The sequence below is a fragment of the Ostrinia nubilalis genome, chromosome Z, assembly GCF_963855985.1.
Source record: "Ostrinia nubilalis chromosome Z, ilOstNubi1.1, whole genome shotgun sequence".
NCBI lineage: Eukaryota > Metazoa > Arthropoda > Insecta > Lepidoptera > Crambidae > Ostrinia > Ostrinia nubilalis.
The window spans coordinates 21,091,374-21,109,948 of NC_087119.1; the positions used below are offsets into that span (position 1 = coordinate 21,091,374).

Below are 18,575 nucleotides of genomic sequence, written 5' to 3' on the forward strand. Positions count from 1 at the left end.
TACAGCCGGATTATACAGGGTGGAAACGAGAAGTTACAAAATTCAAAAATTCTATGTTACCAGCTTCCATAATCTGTAACCTATTATTTGGTACCATTTGAAAGAGCTCGTGAAGCACTTTCAGAATCATTAACTAGTTTTTCGATATCTTGTATAGTTTAGAAATAATCTAGTGAGATCACTTATCGTTTCCACCCTGTATTATCCGGCTGTATCTCCAGGTCACCTAGATACATTCCATAGCAGCTGTAAAAGACATTTAGGTACATACATTTACCAATTTTGGTGATAAATAGGCATTTTGTATTAGTTTTTGTATAACGCCTGAACAAAAACAAAGGGTAATATTTTGGTGTTATACATAGATTTCGAATATAAAAAATATATAATTTAACTAATTAAGACATGACAAAAAAACTGAGATATGTCTCGTTTCTGTCGGGTCTGGGTCACAGATGACCGTTCTTCTTAGTTTTGTTTTTTATAAAACTTTATTTGTACGAGTTTAAGTGAAGTCAGATCAATCGGAATCATAGTGGATATAAATAAAAGAAACGATTTAATTGGAATAAGTATTTATTTAAGTATCAACAGACAAATATTTGCTATTACATAATTCAAATATATGAATATAACTCATTTTACATTGTAATAATTGCATAAGCTTAGATTATAATATGTATGTTATTTAAAATAATAGATACATTTATAAGGCATCATATTTCTAAATTTACTGCAGGTAATAGGGAAGCAAGGTGACAATGTTCGTCAAATAGTGATATTAACTTTCGTTACGTGTACTTAATCTATACGTTACTACGAGATTATAAGTTTTTACGGCGAGATTTGCAAAATTCTACCTCCGAGTAAACGGGGTCCACGCGTAAGAAGTCGCGGGCGGCCGCTAGTTGATAATAAATATTTGAATATCTACTTATTGCTATGCTAGACAATATGCGTGCGCCCACGGCTGCTGCGCGGAGCCGGACCTAACTACTAAGGTTTTGTTAGGTATCCGGGAAAATTTTCATACCCACAGTATAGGCAGCAGCTTTTTATTACATTCAATTTGTCATACAAATAAAATATGACCTTTTTAAGTATAAATACAAGTAACGAAAATCGTATCACGTACGTATTCATACGTCTGTAAAATAGCTCACTCTGTATTACATAGAATTGATCAAACTTCTTGCCAATTATGAAATAGTTATCTACAATTATGGCAATAATTGTGTTTAAGTATTTGAACACGAAAATATACTCATATGAAAAATATAACACGACCAATAATTGAGTTAAAGCGTGGTATCATAAATATTGGGATTTCGAAAACCCCTTACACATACACAGCATAATTTTTCACTAATAAGTTACCTTCTATTATTATTCGTTGGTAATGGTATTAACTATTTTGTTATATTTTGATCTATTGTAGTATTGATATTGCTTATTAAACACCATTATCAATGGCTTAATGATGGTGCATCAGGTAGTATTTTCGTGTAGCTAACACAGGTTTACAAAGGACGTACATTAGGGGCAGAATTAAGTATAGCTGAAATCATCATCTTTCTTTTTCTGTAGGCAGGTCGTATCCTATGTGCTACACGAAGATAATCTCCCTCTATTCAATAAATCGCCTACTAAGTACTCTTTATGTATGAGGTCAGTAAAGAGTTAAAACTATATTATTGCTTGTAATATTTATTAAAAGACACTTTGATTTTATTAATTTGCTATTGCTCACTAATAACGTCTGAAAATAATACTAATAAAATATTTAGATTATTATATATGTTACGGTTAATGTGATAAATTGAAAATTATTAATAATAACCGGTTATTATGAATAATTCCCGACAGTCGCGGTGAAAGTGATAAATTAATCACATTTAACAGTGATTATTTAATAATTCAACCTTAGTACTAACAACTTTCATAAAAGAGAACAACATCTTGTGTACGCGTTCGTGTACAGCCAAACTTTTGAACGTTTTGATATCATATATTAATATAATTTGGCATAATGAGTTTGGAATGTTTCTTGCATAATATTACTTTCCATGATGCCTATAACATAATATTTTGATTTAAAGTGAAAAATAGGTTAAGGTGCGGCGGGGGTGGCCCTTGGGCCACCCCTAAGCCGCCTATTTAGTTTTATACACACATAAATGACCTCATATTAATCACATTTACCAAATCATGCGGTAATTATTCATAATAACCGGCGATTATTCATAATTTTCACATTTATCACTTTGACCGTAACATATATATAAATCATTTACTGTGGCCAAGAAGCCGTACATACTAGCGATTAACAAACATTTAAAACTATGACTATATCGGAAAACTTGAATGTAAATAAATACAGGTATACATTCAACATGATGATAAATAAGTATGGTTTAGGTTGGGCAAGCACATCATCTGGGCAAGTAAAGTGTGCCGTAGTAAATAATAATTTAGCAATATTGAACGCGTGTACTTGCTCCAACCAAAACTCTAATATTAAGATTAGGTATATGACGGAATTATGATTTGTGCTAATGAACATGTTCAGTTACCTCACTGGTTTCCTACTTAGATGCTTACAAAATCTACCATTGATGTCACCTCCCTGAAGGGATCCTCATTTTAAAAAAGCTAGCACTGTTGCTTTGCAAAGGTTTCGGCTTGCGGCGCTCCTTCCTAAAGCCGTTACAGTCTTTTCAGAGATATTTGTTCTGATCATTAATGTAAGCATGACGCTTTGGGTGAGAGGGACGAACATAAGAAAATACAGAAACGGCATTAGGGTAGCAATTCTGCCAGCTTTTTGAAATCAACCATCCCTATTGAGCCATATTCACTCTGTCCATTCTATCCTGAGTAGGTACATACATCCAAGTCTTTCAATGATGGACAGGCTTCCAGTTACCTTTTTTGAGATTCATTATTTAAAGGACAATGGGCAAAATGGTACCCGGCTCCAATAGATATGTGTCTAGTATCGTTTGAAAGGTCTTACCAAGATGAACAACTTTTACTATGGCCACCAGCCTCAGATCTGGTTGTGTACGAAGATATACATACTTTTTTGCAGAATGGTACCCGGCTCCAATAGTTATGTTTGTAGTGTCATTTGAAAGGTCTTTCCAAGACGAACAACATTTACTATGGCCACCAGCCTCAGATCTGGTTGCGTTCGAAGATAAAGATACTTTTTGTATACCTAAGTATCATACAGTATGAAGGGGGACGCGCTCGGGGCAGGGTCGGACGCGGTGAGGAAGACGGTGGGCGGGAGTTTGCATCGTGCGGTCCACACAGCTTATGACCGCAGTCTGTGGAGGAACACTATCTGTGATCGCGACCCTCATCAGTGAGGGACCGAGGAAGAAGAAGAAGAAGTATCATACGTGTCCATCGTATGGTACTTAGGTTATGCGAGGCAGGAAGGGTTTACTGCTCCAGCATCCTTCCTTAACTCTATAATTATTGATGGGGATGATTGTGAAATAAATATTTTTATTTAAAGAAGTACTACCCCCTTATTAATAAAAAGTTACACCTAGGAAGAACCTTGGATTAAAATGACATTTCCATACCAAATGACAATTTAAGCCAGAGTTCAACTAGGGTGTAACTTTTATTAATAAGAGGTTAAAGTTTTATTACTTCTTAAGGGTTTTATTATGGGTTGCTAAAGTGAATAAACCCACAAGACCCAATAAGTCCACCCACAAGATGGACCGACGACCTCTTAGAGGTAGCGGGAAGGCGCTGGATGCAGGCCGCCACCAACCGGCCATTGTGGAAATCATTGGGGGAGGCCTATGTTCAACTGGACGTCCTATGGCTAAAATGATCATGATGATGATGATGAAAGCGAATAAAGGGCTAATAGCTTGGGTAGTTCATCGTAGGAATATTCCTTTCCTTTTCAATGCTTCTTTTAGTTATATGAATAGATTGTAGTCATAATACATACTCGTATACATGGATGATTGTGTTATACTTTCATTATAATACTTAGTGGAATTACTGCTTTCAAAACGTGAATTAGAACTGGCCCCATAGCAGACATTTTCCTACATCTAAAGGCCTTTTAAAATATATATTGGTTATGGCTATTGGAGCGGGTACCACTTTCCATACATTTGTGCCCATCATCCTTTCTTTACTACTTATTTGCTAAATATAATTACTTTATTCAAAATATAGAAAGTCTAGCAAAACTATGGAAAAGCTGCACATTACAACACGTAAATTTGTTAACTATCTAAAAATTTTAAGTAGGTACCTACCTATTAAAATTACACATCCAAACGAAAACCAAACAGCTTATGATGAAGCGATTATCCTAATGTAAAACTTTGATACAACAATAAGTCATGCAATATTATAATTATGTGTAACCGGACCTCTATTATTCTGGCGTATTTTCTACTTTAATTTCCTTCCATATCACAGCCTCGTTGCCTTATGAAACATTGCCAATCCAATCGGAGTCGATATTCATGTATTTATGATCCTGTGCAGTCTCACTGTGGCCCGAATGTACTAAGCTTAAGAGATTCTCATGTAATATCAATACGATCATTTTTTGCCAGGGCAGATTCGATTTGTGTATTAGGTAGTTTTATTTTCGTTAAGGAAGTGTTTGGGTACATGATCAACTGCACGAAAATCGGCCCAATATAGCCGACGACAGGTGACAGTCGGTCTATGCAGTTGGTATAGTTGAGTCGTGTGGAAGCAGCGAAACCATGACGCTTGACCAATCGTATGGCAGTCTTTTATTTCCTCCTGCACCTACCATTATTAACCATTCCATAAAAATACATATTATCCATTTAATTGTACGTTAGGTGTACTTTCAGTATTTTCAGGCACATTTAGTTAGGTTTCCGTTTTCATAAGCCAATAATCTATTATCATGTTATTTGGGAATTCAAAGATACCTAATATCTATCTAAACATCAACAAGACGAGAAATTCCAAAAACTATCTAGGTCTACGAACATCGACAAAGGCAAGATAAAATTTGAAGCCTACCTAGGTATTTATTGTAATACTCGTACGTTGAAAGTAACACTGTGGTAACACACCTAAACTTTAGAGAACCAAATGTATTAATTATCATAAGAATCGTGTTTGTTATTGCCATTGAAATATATCTAATAACAATGAATTGTAAAAGTTTAGTAAAACCGGAATAACTGTTATAGTAAACTAGGTACTATGTATAAAAAATATGTAAACTGTTAAAAACTGCAACAATAACAATGGAGTAAATAAATTAATAATACGCTACTCTGATAACGGAACAGTTAACCATGCGTTGTAACGTAAGTGACTGTAACAAGTTTGCAAAGCTGTATGTGTCCTACTGCTTCGAAAAATCACAATAGTGATTATGATGTTGGTTCATAGATCTTCTAACCTTGTCTACGAGGTTTGTCAAGACTAAAAAGTAGGACAATGGGTAGCGTATATCCTAATATTTAAGAGCAGTTTTAAATTAGAAATGTTCGTCATTCATTTCCAAAAAATAAAACTAATACAGGTTTTGGATACAGTGCTCTATCATTTCTGTAAATTATTCTGTTTCGAGTCTTGTATTGAAACTCAAGACATTATCTTGAGTTCAAACAAACAGAACATTATCTGACTTCGAACAATCCTATGATTTCAATAGAATAGAAGAAACCGCAATAAAAAGCAAAAAACCAAGGAAATGCAAATAAAAAGAAAAAAAACTAAAAAATTACATAATTTATTTTAATCACAGATGATGCCTGCACGTAGCAGACTTGTCATATGACCACCGCAAATTCTCTAGATCAGCACAAGTATAGTCAAATTTTAACAAATGCAATATTAAAATAACCAACACAGGTTCGGGCTTACAAGTTATTGTGGACATAACAACGAACGAGGATCAATAAAATTGTTACATTAATGGAATAATTCACGAATAAATAATAAGACTTAACACGAGAGCTATGTACAATCAAATGCAAAATTTGCTAATATGCTTAAGATAGAATGTGATGGGAGCATAGGCGTAACTAGTTAGTGCCATCGGACGTTTCCGAAGCAGCATTTCACCCAGAATTTTTATAAAAACCCAAATTTATTTATTATACATGCAGTATGTTAGCGGCGTTAACAAATGGTTAATGACGCAGTTGGTTTCAAGCAAAACGCCTTTACTACGAACGGATTCGTAGTTAGTATAACATTTTTTAGGGTTGAATACTGTTTTTTTATTAAGTTTCTGGGTGATATTATCTAAATTCTAGTTACGCCAATGTTTGATTCTTTCTCGGCGCGGGGCGCTATTGGCTAGGGGGTCGATCACGTCATGTTGACTCCGAGCGAGCGGCTGGCGTACTCGTAGACGACGTAGGAGATGGATACTGCGGGTATGACCTTGATGAAGTTGGGCGTGATGCCGCGGTACAGGCCTCGGAAGCCCTCTCGCTGGACGATCTCGCGGAAAACACCGCGCATCGTACCTTCAGCTACTTTGGCCGCTTTTTCTGTAACAAACAATGAAATACTATGAATTTCTTGTCAGTTTTGCATACTATAATTGCAATGATTCCTTTGAGCATACAAACTGGTGAAATCTCAGCTAATGCGTAACCTTATTAACGTAGAATTTAAAAATACATACAACAATTTATTGATTATATCGATGAAATTAATATGTTTTAAAAAATTTATGCAACAGTGATTAATGTTTGTAACATGAGTAATTGACATACTGTGCTGTCATCATCATGAATGACGCAATGATCGTTAGTAATGACTGCAATACAATTTGTAAAATAATACTGTAACGCAATACATAAATTGCTGGAAATCGTTATCTATTTATGTAGCTGTGTACATCAATTTTAATTTAACTACACTTAAAAGAAGTGATGAATTAGGATAATTTTTCAGGACAAACATCTTACAATCCGTAATAAGCAAGTTAATTTCATTTCAATAAAGTAAACAAATGAGCACGCAACCTTTCGAACGAACACAAGATGAAATTAGTGAATTGATAATTACCTTGCGCTTGCAGCCTCGTCCGCACCAAAGCCAAAGGATAAGAGCACACTTGTCCGAGCGTGCACGACGCGCTACCGCACGCAAGCAGCAACAGAATTCCCGGCTGTTCGTTGTTAGCCTGATATTTACTAATGTACTTCTTTTTCAGCGTCTCGTAAACTGCCAAGTCTATCCCCGCATACGGAACTATCCCCAGTATGTTTGGAATGTAACCTTTGTAGAAACACTTCAGACCCTCGCGCGCGTAAATCTTCCGCGCCGCATCCATTATACCGCTGTACTGGCCAGTTTTTCTTAAAGCTAATCTTGTCTTTAGCACCTCTAGTGGGTAGATCACAGTCTGGCTGATCGCTCCTGCGGTTGCGCCCGCCAAAAACCGCTCGTGGATCTCGAGCGGTTGATTCTTTCTCTCTCCTTTTATCAACCGTTTCACTTGCTCGTACGCCGCGAACTTCAAAGCGGATTCGGGGGCGATTTTGATCACATTTATTCCGTTACCGCGCCACATGCCGCCTATACCACCTTCACTAATCATTTTTGCTAAGCATTTACTCATGTTCTCTCTGGTTGGATTCACCTGAAAAAGTAAAAAAATATTATTACACACTTGTAGTATTTAACATCATAACAAGAAATCAACCAGAAAGTTGAAGACAACTTAATGGGCAGTTGTCTCAAAGTTATCACACCAAGGCTTGCATGTAAGCGTTCGAGTGATAATTTATAAGAAAAGTGGTGCAATCGTTACTTTAGTTATATCCAGAGTAAGGAAAATATTGGGGTGTTATTCTAGCATGAATTGAATACATTGACCATTCGATTAAAGGGAGACTTGCAATGTCAATCGCCTCAACTGTCTCGTACTCGTAAAGCATTCTACCAGAACAAGCATCGCTTCCACCAGCTTTTTCATTAATGTGTTAAACCACAACCATCCTCATTACACTAGTCCAGTTTTGTCTTTGACAATGCTGGTCCACTTTTCAAAAACTACACAACTATGTTCAGGTCCCAACATAAGCAACGTGGGAGAATAAACGCAGAGATGCGTATTGATAGAGCATCACGGCGGAGGAGTTCTATAGGCCTTTTATTGGTCTCCCAAAAACGAACCCTAAGGTTATTACCTGTAGGAACACTTTAAGACGATCCAAGGGCGCTGTGCAGGTCCGGCTGACCGCGCCCGCGATCCCTCCGGCGAGGAGATGACGCCACCACTTCCCAGTCTGCAACTCGCTCTGGGTGAAGTCATCTGGGACGTTCATGTCCTCGCCGATGTCCAGATACTGTGAAACAAAAAAGAAATACAATTAATTAAATGTGACAAAAGTTCTGTTCTTTTTATTTTATGGATTATCTTATCTTTGCAAGACAGAGTTTTGATCTTTATTAATAGTAAACTCAGTTTAGTAGTCTCTAATTTAGCGTCCGTCACTTTTACTAGCATCGAGATCACTGGCCCGAGAGAGCTGCTGTAAGAAAACACGACATATGCAAACGTAGTCGCGTCGACTTCTTGATAAATTGTATAGACAAAAATTATCTTACTCCAGTGCCTCCATCAGCATACTAAGGTGCGTAGATACTAAAAATTTTTTGTTCTTACCTAACAGAATATGAACAATAATGTTGTTAAGCCATTAAAAAGTAGACAGATGTTTCAGACGGCTGATATGAAATATTACAATACAAATCTACTTTAATCATAAGTACACTTATGAAGGCATGATTACGGGGTGAAAGATACGCGCGATGAAAAACTTACATGAAATCCAAAGTGAGCAAAGCTATACGTTAACTGAACGAACGAGTAGATGGATAGGATTTATAGATACTTGCATGATTATGATAATCTAGTTTAAAAAAAGTCTAATAAACGATAGCCACGGTATTACACTGTCCCGCAAAGGTCATCATCTTCACGACCCCCAGTGGGTTTACTTTTCTTCTTACTGATTTTCGATGTCCAAATCTTAGTTTTATACGTAAACGGATCAGCCTGCGAAACATAAGTTTTAACCTCTATAAACCTAGACTACAGTCTTGGTAAAAACTAAAAAAACCAAATTGTTTTAATATTGAGCTTGAATTGCCAAATGATTCTGGTACCTCATTATTTGGAGGCTCCGTAATAAGTAACTTCACAGCCAAAATGAATGAAATAACGATTTTAATAGCTTCAATTACCGTCGCATCCTTGAAGTAATTTACTATATTGTCTTTCCAGTCCAAATTCATAGCAATGAACGCTAGATAGAATTTCCAATACACGGTGTGTTTTTTATATAGTCCTGCATAAACGAGAAAATTTATCATGAACAGTGCTCTACACATTATGTTTTGGTCATTTGTAAATAAGATAAAAAGTGTTCAACAACCGTCATTTTGATATATGACGGTTGTTGAACGACAGTTGACAAGTCATTACTGTTTTATTTTCAGCATGAAGTAAAACGTAATAAGGTTTAACCACCACACCATAGATAGACGGACATCTGTTGACGATTATTTAAATATCTTGTATCTTAATTAATTATTCTTCATCTTTTATGTTTTCTTCTTCATTAATTTATCCTTCATCAACTTTATGTCTAAGTTATTTGCTGAAATGAAAATAGGAGACAGACTTACGGAGCGAGTTTTCTTACTAATGAAAGTAGGGTGTAAATATTTTCTATTGAATAATCACTGATAACAACAAGGGCGAGTAATGGCCCATAAGGTCGAGGAGTAATCGTCTAGTTGTGGCCATATCGGTGCCAAGGCCAGTTGGGTTTGATAGGCGTTTCCCAATAGTCGAGGTAGCGATTATGACCTTTGTTTTTGGCTCTTAGTTCAAGTTCAACACGTGTCTTTAATTCTATACACCAATTACTTCAGCAACCTTATCGTGTGGGCTGAAGGCTATGTCAACAAGTATTTGAATATATTTTACTAAGTTCAGTAGTTTGGAAAATTTATTAAAATATTCAAAGGAAGCTCGCTGTGCTGTAAAATGTTGCCATCTTCAAAAACATGATTCGAGACTATGACAACAACCTATATAGGGGTGGAAACGATATTTTTATAAAACTGTTGATATAATACAGTTGCAAGCGACACTGAATTGAGTCAATAAGTTACGTATTGATGGGTGTAAACTCCAAAGTAAATAACACGATTGGATCCATAACATGAGCACACAAATGTCACGTTATCTAAGCGAAAGGGTTTCCCCGTGTTTAATTTTACGTCAGAAGTAAATAAAATCACATGTAGCTTCAGTCGACTATGATTAATAAATTATTACAAGAAACTTTTTGAGGCAAATTCTAAAATAATGTGAAGGCCTCTATTTTTAAGAGTCAACATACTTCAGACGTTTATACAATTAATAACATACATTCAAGTGCTAGCTTTGCTAACACATGAGCTGGCAGTCTACCTACTAGCTCACGTGTGTCTAACATCGTCATTTTGGTTCATCACCCGTCTTTTTAGCACCTTATAAGTAGCATCAGGGCGTTAATAAAAATCATTTTGTCACTATTCACATTACGTAACCATGCTAGTGATAAAACGTAAGTAGAATTTTGCTAACGCTACATGTTACGGTGTTACCGTTATGCAATATTCAAATTGATTTAGCTGATATTAACATTGACGTTTTCCGCATTGGTTAAGGTAAAATTACACAGTTACTCATAGCAACGGGTAAAGTCCAACCTGCTTGCGCGTGTGGTATTGAATTACTTAATATTAGAAGTATACTTTATTTTGTAATGTAGTAGTTCAAGGTTGAAAAGGTCACAGGTAATTTTATATCGTTCATCATAGAGTTAGTAGTAGAGCATAAGAAGACAGTTTTGAGTGTCAGTTTAGGTTCGTTTATTGTCAAGGAGTGCTAATGACCGCTAATCACCTGAATAGTCGAATAAACAGCCCTTAACAACATATAACAGAACGTTTCCGTGGTTCTATATTGGCTCACATAAAATTCTAAATCCTATTCTTTGTCTTACTACCGATATGAGTTCATAATAATCTCTCTTCATAATTTTATTTTTCATACTTTTTTTATTCATACATTTTTATTACTACCAACGGAGCTCATAACAGTTAGTAATCATAATTTTTTTATCAATACTGTTACTGCCAAGAACCATTTAAAATACATAATTTTTATTTTCAGATCTTTTTTCTTCATAACCGTCATTGATCATATTGTTTTAATTAATAATGTTGTTACTAAGAACATAAGTACTTCAACTCATAATGTTGTTGTTCAGAATAATTTACTTTATAACAGACATACTCGTATCTTTAAAAACTCAAAATGTTGTTGTTCAGAATAATTTACTTTATAACAGACATACTCGTATCTTTAAAAAAAATCATATATAATTTAATAGAGTAGATAAGCATGCAGAGCATGCAGCATGAAAGCAAGCATGCAGCATGCATTGGTATCTCCTCGTCTCCGGCGCTGCGGGATGTGCAGCCCTTCCGCCCTTGCGTAACGAGGCTCAGGCACCCACGCTTGCTTCCGCAGCTTCGGCTTTTTGGATCGCCATCGGCGCCTTCGGCGCCTCGGCGACCAGCCTCAGCCGCTCCAGCTCACCCGGGCGCCTGAGCCTCGTTACAGCGGGCGAGGGCTGCCCTCCCTCCGCGCCTCCGGCTTTTAAATTACACTCTAGGGGTAGGGCAGACAAGACTACGTGGAGTCGGTTTTGCAGCGATTCGTTTCTGTCACTTTAGTTTTGTGGCACAAAATATTGCCTGTTTTGGACCATTTCAAATTAATTTAATGTTAAAATACGATTTAATACGAATATAGACATCATGATTTTCAATAATATGGATAAATACACTTATGAGTAATAAATTTATGAAAACAAATATTAGGATACATCACATTTATGAATATTATAGTTATTTATTCGAATGATTATGAGTTTCGATCATTAGTATAAAAAAATATATGAAAACAAATATTAGTAAAAACTAAGCGTATGATTAGTGATATTATGAATATCAATGATTATGTTTTTAAATATGTAGGTTTTAAATTTTTTATGAAGAATGATCATTATGGTATCAAATTGTATGAGAAATATTTTCGGACCTCCAATGATAGGAATTGAAAAGTTATGTAAGAAAATGCGCCACCCGTTTCCGTACTTATGATTCAGTACATAAGCATAATGCTCATGCATATTCTAGGTCTTTAGTGCTAAAGAGTTGACCTTTCGGTTCTGAGTTCCATTCTAACGTTAAGTGGTGAGGAAATCATCATCAAAAGGTTCCCATTTTGGATAGTTATAACAGACTTTTCGACGCTTTCGTCCGATATGGAAGATTTTGAAACACGCAAGGCGCAAGTCAAGGATCTAATCTTTTGTTTGAAGCTATCATCATCATTGTCATTTATGTCATTTATATTTATTCATGTCATTTAGTCTCCATTAGGGGACGACCCTCTCTAATTTAGCAGAGGCAAATGTAGGATTTAGCCTACACTCCCCAGCCTGTCAGATGGTTTGGGAAGGCATACTTGTCTATTCTGGCGCAATAAACTGTTCGCCCATATTCACAAACGGTGCTTGCTTAAGTGAGCAGCAAATCGAACGCACAGCGTTGAATAGAGCTCTGTGATTGGTTCGTGTGTCAGCCTGTGCATCCACGCGCACTGTAAGACCTCATAGTAATGCGTTAGGATCTAAAATAAGCATCGATGACTTGACAGATTTATTCACATACTCGTACTTTGGACAGTCGCAATGCAACTCCGCTGTTAGATCTGTAAGTGATTAACCTTCCGCGCTCACTTCAATGTAGAAGGTTTCGGGTATTGCGGTCAATGCCGCTCCGAATCACTTACAACACGTTTATCATAGCATTGTTTAGTCGGACGTTAACAAGCCTGTAGATATGTCGGCTTGTAGAAGAATCGGACTTACTCGTACAGTCGACACAGACTTGATGTGTTGCCTGTATACTGGACTTTGGAGTGGATTGTACGGATATCTCGACTTTGACCCTGAGCGTAATCTGATATTTTTATGTTATTGAACGGAGTTCTCGGATTTGCGGTAAAATACCAGTCACCAGGATGTAGACGACAGCACATTAATGTAAACACTGTGTCATCTTATGTCGTTGTGATAAGAGCGATTTGCTGTTGTCTGTCCATTACACTTGTGTCAAGAAAATTGAAATCTCTATGAAACCACTGTCCGTAACAATACTTGAATAACTCCTGGTAGAAAGAAAAAATAATTTGATATCGTTTGCGTGATCAGTTGTGCATTGTTAATCCCATAAAAATTAATGTATAAACAGGCGTTTTAAAACTCGAAACATTAATTAAAATAACTTGTATAGAACACGCTTATCACGATTCCCCGTTTGATACAAACATAAACGATGGTTATAAGCTTTTATTGTTTTAACTGCTTTCATCGTCAGCATTTATATTTTTAAACTTCTGCTGTAGTTAGGGTTGCCACAAAAGCCGGACTCAGTGCTTAATTTGGCCGGACATTTTGGCCTAAACGCTGGACATTCACCGTGTCAATTCGCAGATAAAAGCAAAGTAGCAAATTTTTTGATGCCTGGTGTTACCATGTTAATTTGCTAATCTTCAAAAGTTAGCACATAAGGCACTGCCCTGATGCCATGCCACATAAAAAGCTTAACAAAAGCCAGACAGGCCGGACGACAGAATATTTGGCCGTACACGACCGTAAAAAGCCAAACATGTCTGGCAACCCTAGCTGTAGTCCAATGTACACCACACCCATTTATAACCTTCAGAAGTGTATTGAAAAGACTAGATCATTATAATTTTAAAGAATGTCAGTCGTCAAACAGGTAATTTTGCAAGTAGAACAGAACAGCATAGCAACGAATCTGGTAAAGGTCACTTGGTGACTAACTAGTCTACGACTGTCATTAAGTAAGATACTTGAATATTCTGAGCCATCAGTAACTACCTATTAACAATAACATTTTAAACTCGAGCTCTTTGTAATGAATGTAAAATATATTTTCACTCGAAACGTGATTTTCTGTCCAAGTAGGTATTTATGTATTTCAATAAACATATTTTTTTTAAACTAACTATTCAGCAAGGAAATGCAGCCAGCATCCTCGCCACTTTGCCTCACGGACACACTTTTATTTTTGAGTAAAATAAGTTTATATTTTTATTTTGTTTAGAGTTAAGTTTTCACTCGTGATAATAATATGTTTCTGGAATTATTTTGAAATGTGAATAATTAATCTTTTAAAAAGTATTTTATTTGGGCAAGTCCTCGTTAATTGAAGATGAAGATACATAGGTACATGCAATATGTATGTAACTGTTTTGGGAGTACAAAACCAATGACGCGTATTGTTGTACCATCAACGTAGAAAATGCTAGTGATATTTATGTCTGTCTAGTACGCAATAGATTAGCGGCACGTGTTGCTTGCTTGCTATCCTTATCATCTATCAAGCTAGAGAGTCTATTAGGGTTACCATTCATAGAAATTGCGGACCACGATAACTAAGTCAACAATACATTAGTGGAAGTCGCAGTGACCGTTCTGGCAATTTCTGTCTTTATGACCGCCTATTACTATTTAAAACAAGTCTTCCATTTTACTAGTTTTTTGTAGTTAAAAGTCAATTTGAAAGGTAAATAGGTAATTAAGTAAATTGTTTTTTAATGTACTGTTACTACCTAACTAGGGTCTAAAAATTAAGTTCGCTTTTGCTGTCTCTACCTATGAATCTTAAATTATTTTAATTCAGGAGATTGACCTGAACTCCCCGATTCGAAAGGTGTCTGCCTGTATAACGAGTATATTATTAAGACTATTTGATGAATTGGACTTGGTGTAGGTTTATCAGTATCAATTTTGTACGATTAACAACATTTTATCTACACCCAATAATCACAACGATCCACATTCTCAGGAACACCTACAACTACTTAACCGCATTGGGGATAACTTAAACCAATAATCGAAACCGATAAGTTTCTAGAACAATCGGCAATACAATGCTTTACAACACCGCCTAAATGCTGATAAGCATTTTTGTATTTGTATTGTATAGCTATAGTCTGCTTACAATAAGCCATCCTTGTTGAACCTACATCCTGCACCCAGCTGATGTTTCAAATTCCACGAATATCCGACATGACTCAACATACGCGTACGCGCACGTCATTTATTGTCACCGTTACATTATGATTTCCAAATTGAAACTCTACCGTCCAAAGCATATGGTTGGTTTAGGTGACAAGGAAGTAAGGAAGCGTTATCAAATGATAATGTCGCAGAACGGTTTTTCTAAATAGCTCTGGTATTCCCTGAGTGTATTAAATTTAAGTTATAATGTCATTAAGTATATCGATGTATAAATGAAGATTGAGAAATTATTAGTCAAGAACGAAGGCCTAATTAAATTAACCTATAGGCGAGTGTTTGACTGTGACTCACTTAAGTAGTAGGTACTGTGCCTAATTAAAGGGTTATAACAACGCTCATGCGCATATCACCCATAAAAAGGACCCAGAGATTTGCCTGATTGTTTGGTTAGCCCAGACAACGTTTCGAATCTAGGTCGCAGAATATCCTGTTGTCGCTCCGTCAAGGGGTTTATCAGTACAAGTTGACAGTTAAAAGTTGGCAAATGATAACGGTTACTGTCTCTACAACAAACATTTTAATGTTAAAACACATCATGTTCCATTCATAAGTTCGGAATATTGAGTTAGATATTTGGCAGTATGCAAAAATAGGCAATATACAAACATTTTAAGATATGACACAACATTTCGATACGATTTATCGATTCTGATTGTGTCAATGGGATGTAAAAAATCATGATGAATGGTATTAAATGTGAAAATCATTGTTTGATAGCAGGTACATTACCTAAAAAGTTATCTGTGGATTTTTGGATTATTTTAACACTTCCATTATAAATCAGAGGTTTTAAGATGAACGGGATAGGCATATATCAGTATTTACCAGTACTACTTGAGCCTCAGTGGACTCGAAAACAAATTGCACGTGTTTGACACGGACACGGTTAATTACAAATGTGTTAATCGAACAAATTAGATATCAATTGGCTAACGATGTCGTACCGGATCACCCTGTTACGCTTAAAATAAGTAGTGTGTTGTAAATTAATTTTTAATTTAATAATCATTACCGCGCGTTCTAAGCCTAATTATTATGAATTAAAGACGACTATTTGTTGTTGAACAAACGTTAATGGTTTACTAAACAATATAAAAACAGGAAAACACGTAATTGTTTCATATAAAACGTAATACTTCAAAAATACCATTCAAATAGGGATTCTAACTTTCACTGTCATTAAATACAACGACAATAACAATTAGCTGATGGGCTGCCCAGACGGGTTTGCATTTAAAAGGCAAGAAGAAACGATATTAGACACAAAGATTCGCATGAATGCAAAAGAACTAAATAAATACAATATGGCGTGTTAAAAAGTAATATGGAGGTAATACTAGAAAAGAAAAAGATGAATCAAAATCCGCTTAAATGTTAATTTAGCGCAGTTTTCCTGATGACCATTTGTCTCTAGTTTAGTCAATGGACAGAGAAACTAGTTAGGTTGTAAAAGGCGCGACTTTGATGAAAGCAAGTGGCACTTAATGAGGTAACACCTACGCTACACATACGCGGAATGTGAAAGTTACTGGCGAACTAATGAAAGTTGATCAAAGGTCGCAAAAACGCACAGCAATTATACTTCTTTTGTCCTAGTATTGTTAATCATTCTGATAAAAGGGAATACCTTTCAGTCATTCTTTAAAAGTTATGCTGACAGTGTTAGGAACCTTTATCTAGTGTTGTTATGACTATCAATAGCTGTCATTGACAAATTTAAAAAATCTAGGTATACAAAATGATTTAGGTATTGCAAATTACATACATACATACAACATATCTTATCCTGCTTTTATCATTGACATGGAACTTGTTCTAATCCAACCTCGTCATCTAGACAAGATAAGTATATTTTAGGAATATGACAAACTTTAGTTTCCCTGTAAGTACCTACATATTACTTAGGAATACCATGAAGAATGCATAATTTATGTTAAAAAAACAAGTAAATCTCATAAAACTCGTCATTATTTTATCTCAACATCATAAACGAAAAACAGCTATCAGCATTACATTTAATGAGTGTAGGTTCAGTAGAATAGAAGTTTCTAGATATCGCTCAGCCGTAACGTTACCTACATCCCAGTTTTTCGCTCAGCATAATTAAATATTTACTCATTATTTAGTTAAAAATTTCATTAATGTGGCGTGGCATTTACACGCTGTTGAACGCTAGCTTAGCAACAGGCGCATCAGGACACCACGTGGAGCCCGCCTGGCACGTTCCTTTTGCCGGGTACCTGCCGATACCCAATATGGCGAAAAACAGACACCCAAAGCTTGACATTAAAGTGGCGGGAAAGGCAACTGACGCACAACTTGCGTGATGCGTCCTTGTCAAAATCACTAAGATCAAACTTATTTCTGCAGGATCTTGAAAGCTTTCCAACAATTCAGTGTGAAAGTAAAATGAATTGATGGTTACGAGATGCGATTGTGTCTTGACAACTAAAAGAGATACAGCACTAATCCCAAAATTTAAATAAGTACCTTTAAAATCCACTCCCAAATGTCGGTGTAGGAATCCATGTCCATATTTGAATGGTATTTTATTCACAAGCAATTAGCAGATACGTTTCAGTCGATGCCGACTTAATCACTGGCAGACTAGGCACTCAGCGTGTGTCCTAGCTAACCCAAATTTAGATTGCATTAACCTACCTTTGCCAAACATCGTCGAAATATAATCAGGAAATCTTCAAACACGTCGCCGGTCGTTCCCGCAATTTCTTCCAACTCCAGAGACATTTTATCAGATTTACTTTGACGTAAATGTGAAAAATAATTAACTATAAAATAAGGATCACAGACGAAATATTTCTTTGGAACTATATAACTATCAGATCAAGTAATACTTAAACTAGTCGAGAGTGCCACGTGGCGAGCCGCGCACCGCGTCCTATCGCGCCCAAGAGCATTCTCACACTGATCGAGTGAATAGCCCATACTGTCATACTATTTCGTCATTACGGCGAGTTCGGCAAACCGCGTAGCTCCGGTTATATGTGGCTGGCGACCGAGCCCGGTACTGTGAGGCTAAACCGACAGTTGTGGCAAGCGTTGCGACTGAGCATTGTACGTGGGTAACGTGGGTGACGTTACGGTGTCGCTCGATTCGCGTAAATTGGTAGAGGTGGAATAACAGCTGATAGCAGCAGGTCGGAACGCAAGTTCATTGGGGGCTCGCCCCATACGTTGCGATATGCTAGACGTTACTTAGCAACACGCCACGCAGAATGTTAGCGAAGGTGAAAGTTGGCAAAACATATATGTATGCTTGACAGACAGACGATAATTTCATCAAAAAGTAAATAAAAAATAAAACGGCTTTATGTA

At 36.3% G+C, this 18,575-nt stretch overlaps 1 protein-coding gene across 5 annotated transcripts in view; it reads right to left on the minus strand.

Moving 5' to 3' along the window:
* Positions 1 to 5,751: 5,751 nt before the first annotated feature.
* The window catches only part of LOC135086558 (calcium-binding mitochondrial carrier protein SCaMC-2), a 48,875-nt gene continuing 36,051 nt past the window's right edge, over positions 5,752 to 18,575 (minus strand). The window contains exons 1-5 of one of the 5 annotated variants that reach the window (XM_063981308.1): positions 9,169 to 9,437; positions 8,957 to 9,058; positions 8,187 to 8,345; positions 7,060 to 7,636; positions 5,752 to 6,536 (exon numbers count right to left, since the gene is read on the minus strand). In XM_063981308.1, coding sequence (XP_063837378.1) covers positions 6,352 to 6,536; positions 7,060 to 7,636; positions 8,187 to 8,345; positions 8,957 to 9,058; positions 9,169 to 9,393 — 1,248 coding nt within the window. In that variant the 5' untranslated portion in view covers positions 9,394 to 9,437 and the 3' untranslated portion in view covers positions 5,752 to 6,351. Of the gene's footprint in view, positions 6,537 to 7,059; positions 7,637 to 8,186; positions 8,346 to 8,956; positions 9,059 to 9,168; positions 9,438 to 17,729; positions 17,821 to 17,900; positions 18,178 to 18,575 lie in introns of those variants that run through there. The other 4 variants (XM_063981309.1, XM_063981310.1, XM_063981311.1 and 1 more) reach the window with 4 other exon arrangements.